Here is an 18,132-nt window from a genome sequence, read left to right as displayed (position 1 = left end):
GTTCCCAGCGTGGGTGGGCTTGTGGATGTTCTAGGACTGGGGGGGCCTCTAAACAGGCTCTCGTGAAAGACCACCAGTTTCTTCTGCTGCTCCAACTCCCACTGGTTTGCACAGTCAGAAGCAATGAGGTTTTATTTTCCTTGGTGCTGGAACCGTGAGCTGCATGGTCTGGCCTGGGACTGGGATTGCTCCCCAGGTGTCCCTCTCAGCTTTTATAATGTGTGTCTGCTCTTTCCGCCGCTGGCCATAGTCTCTGCCTCGCTGCCGCTGTCACCGCCACACATATCCTCTCTACCCTGGCTCCCCCACCCTGCCCCTCCTACCTGTTTGGATAAGTATTACATCTTTATATCTTTGTTTGTTGGACTTCCATGCAGTTCAGTTTTCTGGTAGTTCTGGTTGTTGTTTGAAGTAGATATAATCCTTCTCATGGTTGTGGAAGGAGGTGAAGCGTGTCTACCTGCGCCTCCATCTTGGACAGAAGTCCTTGAAATAACCTTTTCTTGACTCTGGTACTTCCATTTGCATGAGACAGGCATCCTGGAAAGTAGAAGGAGCTTGGACTTGGAGTTAGTAGATCTGCATTCAAATCCTAGCTCTGCCACATACTAGCTTATGTGACCTTTGGTTCTGGCTTATGTGACCTTTGAACCCTCACTGTCCATGTAAGAAACATCCAAACCTGTAGAGTATTTTCATTAGTTTACTTGAGCGAAACTGATGACAGTTGCTGGGAAGCAGAATCTCAATGGACTGAGAAAATGCTCCAGAGAAGAGCAGTTTTCTGCTTATCTTCCACATTAGAATCAGAGGAGGGTTCCGTACTCCATTGGTGGTAGATTGAGGGGGCAGGAGAAGACAGATGGGGTGGGGGGGCTCTGTTGGATAAAGAGTAAAAGGAAAGAGACAGACTGCTTTTACATTGGTGGGTGCAGGATAGTTAACAATTACAGCACGTAGAGATGGTGTGTGTGCCCGGAGGGGTCTGGAAAAGGAGGTCACTCTGACATTTCTAGGGGATGCTGTCCTAGCTGTGACAAGACAATGAACAGGCTCACTTTAAGGTCAAGATTGACCCTTTGTTATGGAAGTTACAGGCCTAGGAGGTGACCCCCAGCCGTGACTCACCCTTAGTTAGGAATTTTGTGTTCAGACTACCCTGTGTGGTTGCTTACGATCTGAGTTGGTGGGGCCTGCGCTGCTGGCCTTCCCTGAGCTTGTCAGGTTTTGTATGTGGCCCCATTTTTGTCCATGTAACATAATCTCTTTAAGGTTCTATTTCTTCCTGCTGAGAATGGACCTGCAGGATGTCAGGATGGTACTAACAGGTGCTGCGTAAGTGAATGCTTCTTTCCCCAGGGTCTGCGGGGCCGTCAGTCTGGGCCCTTTCCCAACCCCTCCCTTTTCACTGTCTACCTGTCGCCAACCATGATACCGGCTGAGCTCTGACTTTCTTTTCTGCCCAGGATCTCATCTATTCCAGCCCCGTGGACATCGCCCGCAAGGTACTGATAGTCCTGAGGACGTTTCTGAGGAGGAATGAGGATGTTCAAGTGGGTGGTCTCATTCGAGGTCACTTCCTGATGATCCTGCAGCATCTGCTGGTGGAACACGGGGCCTCTCCATCAGAAGGTCAGTCTGCAACTGCTGGGGGCATGTTTTGACCTGAAGATCAGTATGACATGGGCATCTCTGCCCTTATAGTCAGCCAGTGTGGCATCAAGCTAAACTTTACCTCCTTCCTCTCGTCGGAAAGTGGGTGCTCAACGTGTTTGGTTTGTGTGTGTGTGTGTGTGTGTGTGTTGAGTGTTTTCATGTTTAATGACTCTGGGTGGGTGTGTTTAATGTGTGTGTGCATGTCCCCACCCTGCATGGCGTGTGCTCTGAGCTGTCACAGAATGGCAGCCTCCAGTTGGGAAGAAGAAAGCTGGAAATGTGGGGGAGGACAGGAAGGCAGCAGCAACCAGCAGGAGCCTGGGAGGGGGTGGATCTGTGATGTATTGGGAGCTCCCAGTGAGATCCAGAAGGATAGTTTCCAAATCTAGAATGGGGCATCCTGGAGTCAAGGAAGCTTGATGTTTGGTACAGTATGGAGGCACCAAAAGGTTGGGATTGGTTTTTCTTATCCTATTTTTAGGTAGTTGAATTTTTAAATTAAATTTCCAAGCAATTTAGTGCTTGGAAATCAGAGGGGAGCTGTGGCACTTGGTCCAGCCCTGACTGGGGGTGGGGTTTGGAAATAGATTTAAGGGTGTCTGGAGTAGCAGAGCCCTTTCTTTGCAGGGAAGGATAAACCACATTCCAACGGACAACAGCGTTGAGAGCCGGGAGGTTACATGGAAACACAGTAGAAAGACCGTGGGCATTGAATTCAGATTTGGATTCGAGTCCTGGCCCTGCCACTTATTAGCTGTGGGACCTTGAAGAAGTCACTCAGCCTCTCTGGGTCTCAGTTTTCTTTACTGCAAAATAGGAATAGTAGTGCCTGTTTCGCATGGTTTTATGGGATTGCATGAAATATTGAATTCCTGTTACCCAGCCCAGAGCTGGCACTCAGTGTTTCAGTTACCCCTGTGCCCAGTGACGAAGGAAGAAGGCAGGAAGCAGGGGCACATCCCAGCAAGCCATTTGCAGCTGGATGGGTGTCTGTCTGACCTGGAGGCGATCTGAACACCAGGCCCCTGACCAGCCCTTCTTTTTCTTCACAGCCTCGGGGAACCTGCCGTTGCTGCTGAGCCTCCTCTCCTTGGTGCAGCTGAGGAGCGAGTCAGAGCAAGAACTGGACAGCGTGGCCATGAAGCTCCTTCACCAAGGTGCCAACTGCTGGGGACCATGTTTCAGGGCCCGGGGCTGGGCACGCTGGGGGCGCTCCTTTCTTCGCCCTTTCGTCCCTTGGAAGAAGCTCGTGAATCTATCCCCGTGGGCTTCTTGTTAAGGGACCTGGCAGATCTTTCTCTGCTGTTCCTGGGAGTGTTCGGGAGATAAGCTCAGGGGCTGGATTGAGAAGGCCTGGGCTGTTCTTAGGTTAATCACCAGCTATATAACCTTGGCCGACCACCTAGTGTCTGTGAGCCTCAGGTTCCTCACAGGTAAAATACTACTACTTCCTGACGTAGGGTTGAGATAAGGAATAACTGTAGGTATAGAATGCCGCACAGTGCTTGGCACACAGTAGGCCTACAACGAATACTGTCCACGAAGATCGTTTTTCTGGCACAAGTTCAGTTCTTCACCTCACGCCCACAGCTGACTCAGGATCCGATGATCCAGCTCACAGTTCTCTAGGCCTCTTTTCTACCCCCACCCCAAACCCTGTCAGGACTTTTCATTGCTCGTTAATTTAGTTGCCACTTCACAGGCAGTAGCCTCAGGAAGGTTTATGGAGGGAAGGTTGAGATTAATAGGGAGAATGGTGTGCCTTCAGTACCTGTGAGCTGTCAGGTCCTCGGGCCACGAGCGAGGGCGGTTCTTCCCTGCCTGGAGCTCAGACCTCCTCGTGGGAAGACCAGTGTCAGGCTCAGAAAGGACGTTTGGGCCCAGCTTGGTGCGGATCACTGTTGGCCTGTCTGTCAGGTCAGGAGTGACACTCAGCTGGGAATGAGGTCTCTGTGTGGCAGTTAGATGCCCGAGGCCCTCTCACAGGGGGGACTAATGGGCTGAGACACACACATTAAACGTCACACACATTTACACATAGCCACTGAGTGCTGGGACTTGGCAGCTGGGTGGTAGAGGGCTGTCGTTCAGGGGGGAGGGCATATGGGTTTTTTGGGGGGGGTAGGCCTGATTGTCTGGGTGACCACAGGCCAGTTTAAAGTCAAGCGTGATGTGGTTGATGAAAAAAGTGGATGGAAACTTAGGTAGCTTTTATACTGGAGTTGTGGGAGCAAGGGAGCAAGGAGTGGCAATTCCCAGGAGGAGAGGGATGTGTCCTATAGGAGTCTGCTTTACAGGGCAGTAACTGCTCTGGTGAGGCGGGGGGCACCGGGAGGCACCTCATCTTGCCTTGAGAGGTTAAGGAAGGCCTCCTCAGGGAGGCGAACTTTGAGCTGAATCTTGATTGCTGAATAGAAATTAGGGAGTTAGCCAGACGGGGGTGATGTGAGAATACGTCACGTATAAAAAATAAAAAAAAAAAAAAGAAAAAATACGTCACGTTCGGGGAGCTGCACGTGGTTGGGTACAGTGCTTGCCTGGGAAGGTGGTTATTGCCCCACCGCTGGGAGAATTTGCAGACTGGATTTTCTTCCTGCTCAGGGTCACAGGTGGGCCTCGATGGGGTCTGCTGGCATGAGCGCTGCTCTGGGGGGCCTCGGGACCACCCAGACTTGTGCAGTCTGCTCTCACGTGCCGCTGTCGGCTGCTTGCCCCATGTTTGTTCAGATGGAGAGTGTGAAGGTGACTTCAGGGGTGTCACTGTGTTTCTTTCCATTGGCTGTAATACTGGGGACACTTGTTTGTGCTTGGGCCCCAAGACCGAAATCCAGACTCGGGGCCGTTCCCTGTGAGAAGGGCACCTCGGGACTCTCGTCTTCCGCAGTGAGCAGGCTGTGTGGGAGGTGCAGCCCCACCGACGTGGACATTCTGCAGCCCTCCTTCAACTTCCTGTACTGGAGTCTCCATCAGACCACACCGGGCAGTCAGAAAAGAGGTGCGGGGCCCAGGCTGTGACAGTGCGGAGGAGGGGTGCTGGGCGGAGGCTGTGGCCCTTGCTGCCCCCAGTTTTTCCATCTTAAAGGAACAAGGGGGGGTGTGGCTGGACCAGATGGTCGTAAGGGCCTTTCTGGTTCTGATAACTTGTGGTTCTGAAAAGAAACTGGGACCCTTAGAGCCTCTAGCTGGCTCTTCGGTTCATTCACGGTGCTGACTAACCACTGTGTTGGGACCCTGTGTGACTCCTGGGTCCCCGCCTCACCGGACTCTGCAGCAGCTGCAGTGCTCCTGAGCGGCTCCGCCCTGATAGAGCTGCTAGAGAAGGTGCTGGCGCTCACCTGGGCCGAGGTCGGCTCTCCCAGGACCACACTCCTCTGCTCTGCCTGGCTGCTCGCTGCCTCCTTCTCTGCCCAGCAGCACGACGGCCGTCTCCAGGTTAGTCTCTAACTCCTGTGGCTTTCGGGCATAGGGCGGTGTAAAGATCCTGAGTTCTGGTCCCAGCTCTGTTAGGTATGTTACATTGGCAAGATATTTAAACTTGGCCAGGTATTTAACTTCCTGAGTTCCGGTTTTCTTGCCTACAAAAAGGGGGGGAGGGGGGAGCATCTAGAGTTGTTCTCAGGTTGGTTTATTTTAATCCATTTAGCATACGTGGATCACTTGTGTGCCAGGCTGTGTCTAGACCCAGAGGAATAATAAATGAATACAGCATGTGCCCCACCTCTGGGGACCTTGTATCTGTAGGTAAAGATAGTGGGGAAGGGCATCCCAGGCAGAGAACAAGAGGAGCGAAGGCATGCAGCTGCGCACATTAGGGCGGGGTGCAGGCATTTGGACGTGGTGAGGTACTCTAGCTAGAAGGTAGGGAGTGGATGTCAGGACAGGAAGGCAGAAGCCTGCCTGTGACCTTGACATGCTGGCTGGCAAGCTGTCTTTGTGATTGTTTGAGAAGGTGATGCAGGGAACAGGGGAGCAGTGGAGACACCCACAGAGCCCCTCCTTTTGTCTCAGCCCCTGCCCCGCAGGTCCTGTCCTCACCATGCTCCTCTGTGGGCCGCTTTACATTCAGTGCCTCCTCCCCGAGACTGGCTGCTCCTGTGGGCAGAAACCTAGTCTTCAGAGTATCCTCACACTGTGCCCAACCCTGGGCCAGTCTAGCGCCAGGTGTACACTCCTTTGTGTGGAAGGGAAGTCACTTTCAAAGTCTGGCCTCGAGGGCAGCAGCAGGCTGTGGCAGATCTGTGCTGGGGCAGAGCCGCAGGGTGCAGGAACCTTTCCTGCTGCTCCGTGTGGAGCTGTGGGACGCCCCATATCCTTGCAGTCCCTGCCTGGGCAGAAGCCTGCACTGTGTCCTTGGCTCTGCCCTGGCCTCAACTCACGCCGCGCCAGCTGTGGAACCGCCTTGGCTCCAGGTCCTCCCCACTGCCCTAGACTCAGGCCTGCTGTTCATCCTCACTGCTAATGTGGCCTGTTCATAACCTCCTGGCCCCCGGCCTCTCCCCTTCTCCGCGTCCGTCCCCGCAGCCACAGCCTGTCTACAGGTGGCTTCTGCCTGCACTCCTCTGGCTTTCTGTTCTGCGCGTGGCTGCTGAGCCCCTCTTACCTAGCCCTCTGCGGCCTGGCTTTCTGCCATCGCGCCTCCTGCCCGGTCCTTTGCCCAGGTGTTTTCACTTCTCCCCTGAGCTGTGCCCTTTCACGTCTCCGTGCCTGTTTGTTTCTGACTGATTCTTCATAGTCTTTATTTTTAGGACAGTTTTAGATTACAGAGAAATGGGGCACATAGCACAGAGAGTCCCAGTATAACCACCAGTTTCCTTTTTAAACACCTTACATTAGCATGGAACCTCCGTACCTTTATACGAGCTGGTTTTCGTGCCTAGAACCACAGCCTACAAACATTTTTGAGGAACCGCTTTGTGGCAGAGTGTGACTGAGCCAAGCAGAAGAGAAGCAGCTCCTGCCTTCAGGCAGCTTGTACTCTGGATGAGGAGTGCAGAGCAGACTCGCGGCTTTGAACCTGCCACCCCCACTGATCCCTCCGTTAGGTCACTGCTTTGACATTAAGGAGCACAGTCACCAGTGCTGCTCCTCAGCTGTTCTTCACGAGAGCTCTGGAAGGAGTGAAAGCAGGTGGCATTGTCCCCATTTCATAGCTGAAGGAAGTAAGTGTAGTGGCTTGCTCGTGGCCACATAGCTAGCCAGCGACAGTTTTGATTCCGGGCTGCCTGACTCCAGATCTAAGTTAGTTAGGTGGTGGACTGAGGCGGAGACTGGACCACAGATGAGGCCGGTGGAAGAGGTCCTTGTGGTTGGGGCAGATTGGAGAGAAGCAGGGTTCTCCAGGTAAGGGTTCGGTTTCCCTCCTCACATTCCGGAATCCGGGACTGGTGAGGCTCACAAGACTCTGTGTGGTCTCCTCTGTCCTTCTGGGTGCAGCCGGGATGTAGAGGGTGGGTAGGACTGATAATTGGGGTAGGTTATTTTTTGTCCAAGCTGCCAGAATACGGCGATTATTGCTTTACCTCCTGCCCTGCCAGGTTCACCAGACACTGTCCGTGGAACTGGACCAAGTATTGAAGGCCCTCAGCTTTCCAAAGAAAAAGGCTGCGCTCCTCTCAGGTGTGGGCCCAGGGGCCTCTGGCAGGAAAAGGAAAGCTTTCCTCTGGATTCTGAGATGGATCAGCCCTCCCAGACCAGCATATGGTCACCCCATTATTATCAACATTGTTTTCCCCTCTGACAGAGCTGGGTGGAGGTGGGGAAGAAGGCAGGAGCTGGGTGTAAGGGGTGTTTTGCTTTCAGCTGCTCTCTTACGCTTCCTGCGGACAGCCCTGCAACAAAGCTTTTGCTCTGCCCTGGTGACTCTGGTGCCCTCAGGGGCCCGGCCACCTCCAGCCCCTGAGGACACTGTCCTAGCTCCACTTGGAACATCACAAGTGCTGTCCTTGGTCATTGGACTGCAGAACCTATTGGTGCAGGTAAGGCCCTTGCCGAGTGCATCCCTGGTGTTGGAGCCTGCTTCTCCCAGGACAAGGGCAGGAAGCAGTGGCTGCCTCTCAGGGCCTGGAGGGTGGATTGATTGAGGCTTCGAGAGTTACGGTGACAAATGAAACAGACTGGCTCGTGACTGAGAAGTCCGAGGGTCAGTGCTGTCTTCAGGCACAGCTGGATCCCAGAGGCTCAGACAATGTCATCGGGACTGTCTCCCATCTCTTGGCTTTAGTGTGATGGGATGGCAGGGTGGCCGACAGCTGCTCCTGGCTTATACCCTTCCAGCAGAAAGAAGGTGTCTCCCTTTCCCAGTAGGCCCCAGAACTGAGTCTCCTTAGCTGGGCTTGGGTCATGTGCCAGTCGCTGTGGCTGGGACATGGGATGCTCTGATGGCCCTGGCTTGGGTCAGTGACCTCTCCTGGAGGCTGGGGCGTATGGTCAGCCCTCCACAACCTACGTGGATTGAACATGAGAGAGGGAAGGTCTGCAAAAGAAAACCAGTCCCGGAAGGAGGAGGACTGGATCCGGGGCAAGCAAGAACAGTAGATGTCTGCCCAAAGAGGTTTGTGTTTTACAGCTCAGAGGATTCTTGGAGATCATTGTTTATCCAGCCAGCACATACTGTGGAGGGTGGCGGGGCAGGGAGGTAAGTCAGGTGCCTGCCTTTGAGTAGTTAACAGCTGGAGGAGGGCGGTGCCTTGCAGACACAGGGTGGAACACAGTGTGGTCAGTGCTGGGCCGAAGCGCTGCACTGTAGGGGCACAGGACATGACTAATAGGCTGGTACAGGGTGAGTGTGGGGCTGGCTGTCAGAGAAGACTTCCTGGGGGAGGTGCTTGAACTGGGCTAGAAAACCAAGTGACTTGTCCTAGGTCCCCCAAAGGCAGGGCCATCAGAGATGGGATTGATCTGGACAGCAGTACCATTTCAATCTCTTCATATGGATTCATTCTCTGTTCCTGGCCTTGTGGCCTGATTCCTACTTGATTCTTCTCTTTCAAGAAGCTTATTGTCTATTATTTTCAAATATGAGCTGGTCACTGTAGGGTGACTGAGGCCCCAGACATTTATGCTGCTTTAGTCAGACTTGGGCTCTCTTTTCCTGCCCTTTGGCGCTTGTCCAAGGCAGACAGTCACAGATCCACATGGTCTCTGATCGCAGGGCACTCATGGGGCAAGAGGGAGGTGGGGACAGCCAGCAATTGAGTGAGAAGAGTTGCAGAGGCTTCCTGGGGGGCCTTGGTTAGAGTAGGTGCCACTCGGTACCCGGATAGTGACTGCACATGTATGATACGGTTGTTGACTGTGGCAGATTATGTCTAAGGGTTGATCCCTGCTGGGCCTGGGCACTGTATAGGGGACACTGGGAAATGTAAGGAGACAGAGGATGCCCCAGGAGTGGGCCCTGTGCTGCCTCTGTGGTTGCGAGTCTTGTCCTGCCAGCACAGCGATGGACCATGTCCACGTTATTGTGCAAACACCACCAGCATCCATCTCTAGAGCTTTGTAGGTGCAGAGGCCAGGATCACACAGCTCTGCGTCATAGCCCCTGGCTGGCCCCTAACTCTGAAGGAGTTTAGTACGTTACTTCCTCTTATTGACCCTCATTTTCTCCATCTGCAAAAGAAAAGTCAGCATTAAGCAGTTTGGGCCTTCGCTCCCCCAGGAGCATAGTGCAGAGAAGTTTTAGTGGAAGTGAGGGTGGAGACAGGGTCCAGAGTTCCCTGTGCTGGGTCACAATGGGGGGAAGAGGACAGGTCATGGCAGTGAAGGGGTCCAAGAGGGGCTGTGGTCACCGGAGTGATTTGGGTGGCATGGGAGTAAGGAGGAGCCAGGGGCAGACTTCCCTTCCGCTTAGTTTTAAAAGGGCCACGTGACTGTAAATCTCTGAGTGCCTTCCAGAGCAGAAAAGAAGTAGGTGTGTTCTGGGTTTCTCTGGAGATAGAGACCTAGGCCAGTGGGTGGAGTGACAGGAAGTGAGGAAGAGGCCCTTTCTGATGGCCAGGACCCTAACGGTAGAATGGGAGGAATGGGGAGGAGTGTCTTGTGGCAGGGAAGAGTGGGGGGGCTTCCAAGCAGAAACCAGCTATCCCAGCAAGAACTCCTGCTAGAGGGTGGGGAGGGCATTGGTTTTGATGACCTTAAGGTTTCTTTCAACACTGGGATTCTGTTTTAGGGGAAGGGAATGCTCATGAAACAGAGACCCAGGCGTACACTGGAAGGACAGACCTAAGTCTTTGAGGAGTGTATGGGAAGTAGAATTTAAAATAGCAGTGTCAGCAAACATTTTACAGTTAGCACTTCTCAGTTTCCCAAGTCCTCTATATCTGTGACCCCATGGTCCCCACACAAGTCAACCCTATGAGATAGAAAACTATAGATCAAGAGCTTGTGTGACTGCCACAGGGTCGCAGAGCTTATGGCAGTCGCATGACCTCATAGAGGTGACCTGAGATTAGATGTGGAGGAAGAGCAAAGCAAAGGAAGTTCTCAAGAGGCTCATCCCCCGGCAGAGCCACTCAGCGGTCCATTTGGTCAGGAGCACAGCAGCCCTGGGGGTGCAAGGAAAAGAACTGCAGGAATTGTGTGTGGTTAGAAGGAAACACTGAGTAAGCTGTTTGGGGCAGAAGCTGAGACCCTGGTTGGGATGAGGGGGTCAGTGCGGGAGTGCTCCAGTCCCATATCCCACCACCGACTAATTTGAACCATTTGGATGGTAGACACAGAATTCCGACGAAGATCAAAATTTCCATTTTATTTGTAAAGCCAAAGGGAGAAAATGGCTATTATATAAGGACACTGGCCTTCCTGCAACCTCACCCCAGAATGAAATGTACTCACCCAATCACAGACAGAGCTGGACAACCCCAGGACTCCTTCCCCCACCTCCTGGCGAGCCTTCCCTTTGGCCAAGAGTAGACCAAGCCATCCGTCTCTATAGACAATGGGTTCAAGTGAGCCTCTGCTGTAGAGGCTGAGCTGAGTGTATTTCCCCTTGAAGAAGCATCGATTGGTCTGGTCATTCCTCTTTTTCTGGGGAGGAGTTGGTCACGGGCAGAGGGGGGTTGTTGCTCTGGAAGAGGAAATGTGAGGATGCTCTGAAGTGACAGTAGGTGCTTTGTGTCTCTGGAGAAGGGGTGGCGTTGCAGGGCCGTGGACTTGCTGCTTCCTCTGCCTGCTGCCCCAGTGCTCAGACACCTTTACGTATGCACTAAACAGGTGTTGACAAGTGTCAGGTTTGAAGGGGTCCAGGGGCTTAGTGCTGTCAGAGGAGCCAGGTGTCTCCATCTGGCCCTGCACCTGGGGGCTCAGAACGAGGCGCTCTGGACTGGTTGGTTTTGCTTTCTGTAATTTTCTAACCAGAGTCAGATGGTCTCAGTGTTCTTTCAGGCCTCTCGGATTCCGGTGCAGCTGCTACATCCCTGCGGAGTCTCGTGGGAGGGGAAGGGTGGGCCTGAGACATGTTCTTTGTGCTCAGGCTTCGCTTTCTGATTAGGATGGGAGTGGAATATGTTATCAGTCTGGAAAACAGGGAGCTATTAGTTGTACAAGATGAGGTCTGAGTGAAAGGGTCGTTCCTACAAGAGCGGCTGTGGGTGTCGGGTTAAGGGTCTAGGAGAGTGGGTGGTGTGAAGGGTGTGAGATGACCTTTACTGAGCGCCTGCTCTATGCAGTCACTTGACCTGTTACTTATTCAACACGACTCTGTAAGGCAGAAATTATCACCTTAGTCTTACAGACAAGGAAACAGAGTCCTAGACATACTAAGTAACTTGCCCAAGGTCACACACTTTTAGGTCACAATTCAAACCTACGTCTTTTCGCTACAGACCCATGTTCTTTCAGTGTCCTAGGAAGTGCGTCTTGTGGACAGGAGCCATTGTTACCTGCGTGGTAGTCCCTGGTTTCCCTAGTGCCCAGCAGCCCCTGCTCCTCACCCACCATCCAGGGGGCCCTTGCTAGTCATGTGGGGTAACAGGACACATGGTCAGAGAGTGGCACTATGGCCACAGCTCCTCACCGGCTGGGGCAGCTGAGGCATGCTGGCCCATGGCTCAGTGGTCTTGAGTACCTGGCAAGAGGCTGGAAGTGCCCACTGGTTAAGAGTTAATTTTAGATTGGAGAAGGAGAAAGGGCACAAAGCTGTGAATCTAAAAAGAAAAGACCTTTCTAAATGGGACGCAACAAGCATTTATTTGAGATTAAAAGAAAAAGAAGAACAGCTATTCAGGAAGCACTGATTCAGGCAGAAACCCAAAGATTTCCAATGAGGAAGCAAAGGCCAGGGGTATGTATGAGAAAGGAAAGAACAATCATGTGACTAGAAGAAAGGGATTTCTGTCGGTGCAATAGGCTAATTCTAAACAATGTTTTACATTTTCGGTCAGCTAGCCATCACGCTAGTCTTAATATCTACTTCCTTGTTATTTTTGCAAACAGTTCTTTGGGACACAATGTTGTTTTGGGCCCATCTGAAAGGTTATTTTGCCCCGTTCTGACATTCTAAAAGTTAGGGCTCAAGACTTGCAAGGCAGATCCTCTTGGATGGCAGCTCTGACACTACATTTTAAAGTGGCTCCATTTACATTACCTTTTTTTTTAAACAAGGCCTAGGGTTTGGGTCTAGACTTGCCACCTACTAACGAGGTGTCCTCAGGTCACCTATTTTTTCCCTCTGGGCCTCATTTTCTCAGCAGTAAAATGAGGTGAGCATGTTAGCTCAGCCACTTGAAGCTGTGCGCCTTGGAGGTCTTGGGGGTTCTGTGGTGGAGACTCGGCTTGTTAAGGAGGGGCATGACTCCCCCTGTTATGCATCTCACTAAGATAGTCATCATCATTGAGTGTTCACTCGGTGCGATGCACTGGTTAAACACTGTACACACTTCTCATCTTACCCTCTCAGCAACCCAGGTCACCTTTTCGTCCCCACCCAGCAAGGTTAGGTAATGTGGTCAGGATCGCGCAGATGGTAAGTGACTGAGGAAGGCCTGAAATCTGAGTCTGCCCGTACCTGTGACCATCAGGCTGCTGCCTTCCAAAGAACGGCGTGAGGAGAGCACAGGTTTTTTTTGTTAGTTTGTTTTTACATACATTTTTTTTGTTTTATTGAGATATAACTTCATGCAATAAAACTCACTGGTTTTTAAGTATAGAATTAGGCGGGTTCTAATTCTCATGCTATGGGACATTTCCATCACCCCAAAAAGTGTTCCTGTGCCCCTTTGAAGTCAGTCCTTTCTCCCTATTCCTGACACTTGGCAAACACCAATCTGCTTTCTCTCACTATAGTTTTACCATTTCTAGAATTTTATATAAATGAAATCATACAATATGTGGTCTTGTGTGTCTAGCTTCTTTCACTGAGGTTAATGCTTTTGAGATTCATTCATACTGGGTCATATGATGTATAGTATTAGTTTACTATTGCTGGGTAACAAGTTACCACAGACTTAATGGCTTAGCACAACACCCATTTATTATCTCACAGTTCTCTCCGTCAGAGTCTGGGGGGGGCTCAATGTGGTTCTTCACGTGGGGTCTCAATGAGGCTGAAAATGAGGTGTTGGCTAGGCTGGGCACTTATCTGGGATATCTGGGAAAGAACCCACTTCTTCCTCTGGTGCTCTCTCCAGCTCTTTAAGGTTGCCCACATTCTTCCTCACATGGCCCCGCTTCTTCACACCATCGATGCATGGTGAACCCTCCTCTCACTTCTAGGCTCTCTGGTTCTGCCACCAGCCAGAGAACACTGCTTTTAAAGGGCGGGTGTGAATTGATTGGACCCACCCAAACAATCTCCTTTTTGCCATATAATGTAACATAATCACAAGAGTAACATCTGGGTGCAAAGGTCATGGGACCATCCTAAAATTCTGTCTACCACATATACTAAGTGTATGTTTAACTTTGTAAGAAAACATCAAACTATTTTCCAAAGTGGCTGCACCATTTTACCTTCCCAACAGAAGTATATGAGGGTTTCAGTTGCTGGACAGTCTGGCCAACATGTGGTATCATCAGTCTTTTTAATTTTAGCTGTTGGTAAGTATGTAGCGATATCTCATGGTGGTTTTAATTTTCACTTCCCTAATGATTATGATAGTGAAATCTTTTCACATGCTTATTAGAGCATAAAGTTTTGTTTGATGAAAGGTTTAGCCACTTAAAAAAAAAGTTTGAAACCCTCTGGTTTAGATAAACTGTCTGTGAATCTCTTTGATCTCTTAGTGGGACACAGGGTCCATCTCCTTTTCTGAAACAAAACAGTCTCTGTAGGTGCATCATCAGCATAAGCCCAGTGCTCTGTGTGGGGGTGACAGACGAGACAGGCAACCCCAGATCTGGAGTTAGGAAATCCAAATTGTTCTAAAAACCAAAATCTTTTTCTTTCTTGCTTGGCACCAAAACCCACTGGTAGCAAAACTTGACGTAATAAACATCTGTGGTTTTGGTTTTCTTGCAGAAGGATCCTCTGTTGTCCCACGCCTGTGTCGGCTGCCTGGAGGCCTTGCTTGACTACCTGCATGTCAGGAGCCCAGATATGGGTAAGAAACCCTGCCCATCCTCTGATGTCCTCATGAGGGAGATGGGAGGGGCCCGCCCCCACCACCTGTTGCCCTGGACTGCCATCCCCTTGTTCTGCAAATCACACAAATTTTGTTCAGTTCTTGTAACAACACTGCATGGGCACTGTTATGCCCAGAATATAAATGAGGGCACTGAGGTTCAGAGATGTCCAGGCACAACCACAAAGCTCTTTAAGTGACAGAGCTCTTCCTGTTGCCTGCCTCCCTCAATAGTGCGATACATGGTCTCCCTGAGCCAGGCAGTACAGGTTGATAGAAGCCCAGGGAAGAAAGAAACTTCCTGGGTCTGCTGTCCAATACTCTGCCTCTAGCCGAGTAGCCCTTTTGAGCTAAGAGGAGAAAGTCCTCCTTAGTAGTGTTCCAAGACCTTTGGAAAAGCTGCACTGACAACCCATGGTGACTGGTGTTTACGCAGCACTACACGTGGCCGCCCAGCCCTGGAATCGGTTTTTGCTGTTTACCCTGCTGGATGCTGGAGAGAATTCTTTCCTCAGACCCGAGATCTTGAGGCTCATGACTCTGGTAAGTGCAGAAATGATGGTCTTGTGGTCTGAAGAATGTCATGGGCTTGATGGTCCTGCGGAGGCTAGGGACACCGTACTTTAGGTAACCCTAATCCTCAAAAGGTAGAGGGGACTGGGCAGCCCTTCACCCTGCAAGAGGCCTGCTCAGAGCATTCCTCTCAGTGCTCACGCCTCCTCACCCCAGAAGAGCCATTCTCGTTCACTCACGCACAGCACTGACCAGGGCCGGCCTGCCACACGCCAGGTCCTACACTAGGTACCCAGGGTGCTGATGAGCCAGACGCTCCGCCTTTTAGGGTCCCTCAGTCTAGAGCAGGAGACGGACAAGGAAACTAAAGCTGAAGTGTGATGTTCCTAGCGGTAGAGTAGACGAGATGCCAAGTGCCTGGCTCGCAGTAAGTGCCCGCTGAGTAAAGAACAGAACAGCGGGCCTGTGAATGACCCTGAAGTGGATCCGTGAGTAAATGAGCGCTCGGTGCGGGGGGAGAGTAAGTGGCTGAAGGAGAAAGCGCTGGGAGGGCGAGGTGGATAAAAATGCAGTCAGCACTCAGTGCCCCTTAATAAAATGGAAGAGCATTCATTAGTGAAGGCTGGAAGGGCTGACAGGCAGAGGAGGCAGTGTAATGCAGGTTGGAAGTGAGAGCAGGAGGCTGAGCACGTGGTGGTGGGTTTGGGTAGCTGCACGTGAGTGTGAGGTGCAAGGCCGAGGGGCGGGGCTCTGAGGGTCTCACGTCTGCCTCACCCCCCCCCCCCATGACACAGCCCCACCCCTGCTCACCAGCTCTGAGCTCCTTGGAGGCAGGGGCCTGGGGGCTACAGACCTGTGTCCTTAGCCCAGTGCCAGGCACGGCAGGGGACCAGGGCACGTCTGTGAGTGGAGGTGCTGAATCACTGCGTGTCTGGGGCTTCTCGGTCCAGTTTGTGCGGTTCCGGAGCAGCAGCGTGCTCTCTCGTGAAGAGGTGCGGCTTGTTCTGCAAGGCGCGGCTTCGGCTGACCTTTCTGCCCTCTCGAACGCCACACTCCGGGCTCTGCGAGGTTTCCTCCTGCAGGTGTGTAGGAAGGGGGTGTGTAGTCACTGGAGGGCAGGCCCTCCGGAGCATCTCGGTGGAGGGCGGGAGCCCTGGCCACAGCAGCCCGTGGTGGGTCAGGAGTACAGGGGAGGAGGGCAGAGGGCCTGTGTGGGGCAGGCCCTGAGAAGGCCTGCGCCTGCTTGTTTCTTCCCTCAGGCCCAGAGCACGGGCCCCCTGGCTGGTCTTAGTGTGGCCCAGACCCTGCAGGCCTCCTTAGACGGCCTTCCCACCAGGGCCGCCTCCGCCCAGCCGCCCCTGCAGGACATGCTGTATCCTTTCTCGCACCTGGGAGCTTTGGCCTGGGCAAGGACACCCAGGCTATGGGGTGGTGTGGCATCATACTTCAGGACAGAGAGGTGCCCTGTCTACAGCCCTGTCCTCTGAAGCAAGCAGGGATTGGTGAGAATAATTAATAGAGCAATGACAGTGACTTGTTCTGTTTACCAAGATCCTACCAAGGGCCAGTCACGTGACATGCACTGTATCTAATCCTCATATCAGCTAGGAGTGTTAATATAGTTGTAACTTAGCCCAGAGAGGTTAAATCACATGCCCAGGACCACAGCAGTAGCATCAGGATTTGATCATAGATTTACCTGCTTCCAAAGCCATATCACCAAACTAAGGAAGGAGCTAGTTCTTCCCCAGGAGCTTTGGAGAAAATCTCCCAGCCCAGTTGACACAGGTGCTTCCTTTAGCCCAGTATGGGGGTGTGGGGTGACTGGCATGTCCCTGAGAAAGCCTGGGGTTGTGGGCAGTGGTCAGAGACCCTCTGGGGGGTTGTGGTGCCCCAGAAACACTTTGGTCGGGAGGTGTGTGTGTATGGAGGTACTTCCCCCACATCCTCCTGGCTGGCTTCCTGGCTCTCCTCTTTCCTTTTTCCATGGCATAGTCCCCTGTTGTGTACAATGACCTGTGCCCAGGTGTTCAGGCTCCAATTTTAGAATCCAGCCCACTATTCTTAGGAGCACCTCTGTTCGTCTGACCGTGTTTTACCCTTTTGGGGCTCTGGAAGTGTGTTTCTCCCATGATCGGCCCTGCCTCTCTGTTGTTCTCCACTCACGTTTTGCTGCCAGCTGCCTGGGAGGGGTGGCTGTATCCCTGTCCCACATCAGAGACTGACCCTCAGCAACTGAAGGCCCAGAAGTGGAGAGGACTGAGACCTGGAGAAGACCGTAGGGGAAAAACGGTTTGAGGAAATGGGTGACAACTGCAGCCATTCATCTGGAGCCATTTACTCATCAGGAAATAAAATGATACACTCACGTGCCTGTGTGACTCTCCAAAAACATTTCACTTTCAACTTCTCTTGGCCCCTTCCAGCTGTTCCTTCAGCCAGGATGGGCGGTGTCCTCAGGGAAAGAGGGCGGGATTTGTCCTCCTAACACAGGGAGCGCCGATGCCAGCTGGCTGTCTCGGTTGTACGCAGAAAGCACTAGCCAGGCCGTCCGTCCCCAGGGCGGGAAGGGCCCGAGGGAGGCCCTGTGCTCGGGCTGCTGCTGAGCAACACGCAAGTGCTCTCAGAGGCACTTGACCTGCTGCCTCACCGCCTGTGAGCCCGAGAGAGGGGTGATTTCCCGGCGAGGGAGCTGAGCCGATCAAACCCTTCTCTGCCTTCCTAGCTGAGCGGAACTGCACCAGCTCGGCCCTTCCCTGGCGAGAGTAGGTCCCCTGTGTTCCTTTCTTTGACGCCCCCCCTTGGAGCTTGTATGCGCACGTGTTCCTTTCCGCGCTCAGCCCACGGGGCCTGTGGCTCCCTGCCTGCCTGCCTGCCTCCTTGCGAGGGCGCCAGTGCCCGCAACTGGCTACCCCAGCGTTCCTCCTCGGGTACTGCCCTGCCGAGTGGACTGAACACCCTAATGAGCCGACGGGAAAGCACCCCCCCCCCCAAACTGGATTTAGAACTTGGTGGGCTGGAGGACCGAGCGGGGGACGCGCCAACTCTGCACTGCGGGGTACTTAGGAAAAAAGTGTTAGTCACGACCCACGAAACTGATTTTGCCAAAACGCCGTCAGCTGACTAAAGCAGTTTCGGGGAGGGAGCCCAGCGGGTCAGGGCCCCAGTTTGCTGACGCTCCCTCTACGTTGGGCGCCGACTTAACTTCCTCCAATCCGATCCTTATCGAGCACCACGCGCCCCAGCCCCGGCGCGGTGTGGATGCCACAAGGCTTTACGGGGGACCACACACGCGACCCTCGCCAGAGCCCGGCGAGGCGGGGCCGGAAGTGAGGTCATCGTGGCGGGCGTCGCGGCCCGCGCTCATTGGCCAGGAGTGGCGCGGGGGGCGGGACGGCGCTCGGCGGTC

General features: G+C 52.8%; 1 protein-coding gene across 1 annotated transcript in view; it reads left to right on the top strand.

Annotated features, from left to right (window-relative positions):
• Window positions 1-17,091, top strand: part of MEI1 (meiotic double-stranded break formation protein 1) — a 62,637-nt gene extending 45,546 nt beyond the window's left edge. The window contains exons 21-31 of the mRNA XM_090272341.1: window positions 1,467-1,632; window positions 2,709-2,813; window positions 4,541-4,651; window positions 4,928-5,088; window positions 7,191-7,272; window positions 7,456-7,631; window positions 14,108-14,189; window positions 14,647-14,753; window positions 15,674-15,805; window positions 15,983-16,095; window positions 16,903-17,091. Coding sequence (XP_090128467.1) covers window positions 1,467-1,632; window positions 2,709-2,813; window positions 4,541-4,651; window positions 4,928-5,088; window positions 7,191-7,272; window positions 7,456-7,631; window positions 14,108-14,189; window positions 14,647-14,753; window positions 15,674-15,805; window positions 15,983-16,095; window positions 16,903-16,948 — 1,281 coding nt within the window. The 3' untranslated portion in view covers window positions 16,949-17,091. The remainder of the gene's footprint in view (window positions 1-1,466; window positions 1,633-2,708; window positions 2,814-4,540; window positions 4,652-4,927; window positions 5,089-7,190; window positions 7,273-7,455; window positions 7,632-14,107; window positions 14,190-14,646; window positions 14,754-15,673; window positions 15,806-15,982; window positions 16,096-16,902) is intronic.
• Window positions 17,092-18,132: the final 1,041 nt, after the last annotated feature.

Source organism: Furipterus horrens, unplaced genomic scaffold, assembly GCF_987537825.1.
Source record: "Furipterus horrens unplaced genomic scaffold, mFurHor1.1.pri manual_scaffold_4, whole genome shotgun sequence".
In the NCBI taxonomy this organism is placed as follows: Eukaryota; Metazoa; Chordata; class Mammalia; order Chiroptera; family Furipteridae; genus Furipterus; species Furipterus horrens.
This window is presented reverse-complemented; position numbering and strand designations above follow the sequence as displayed.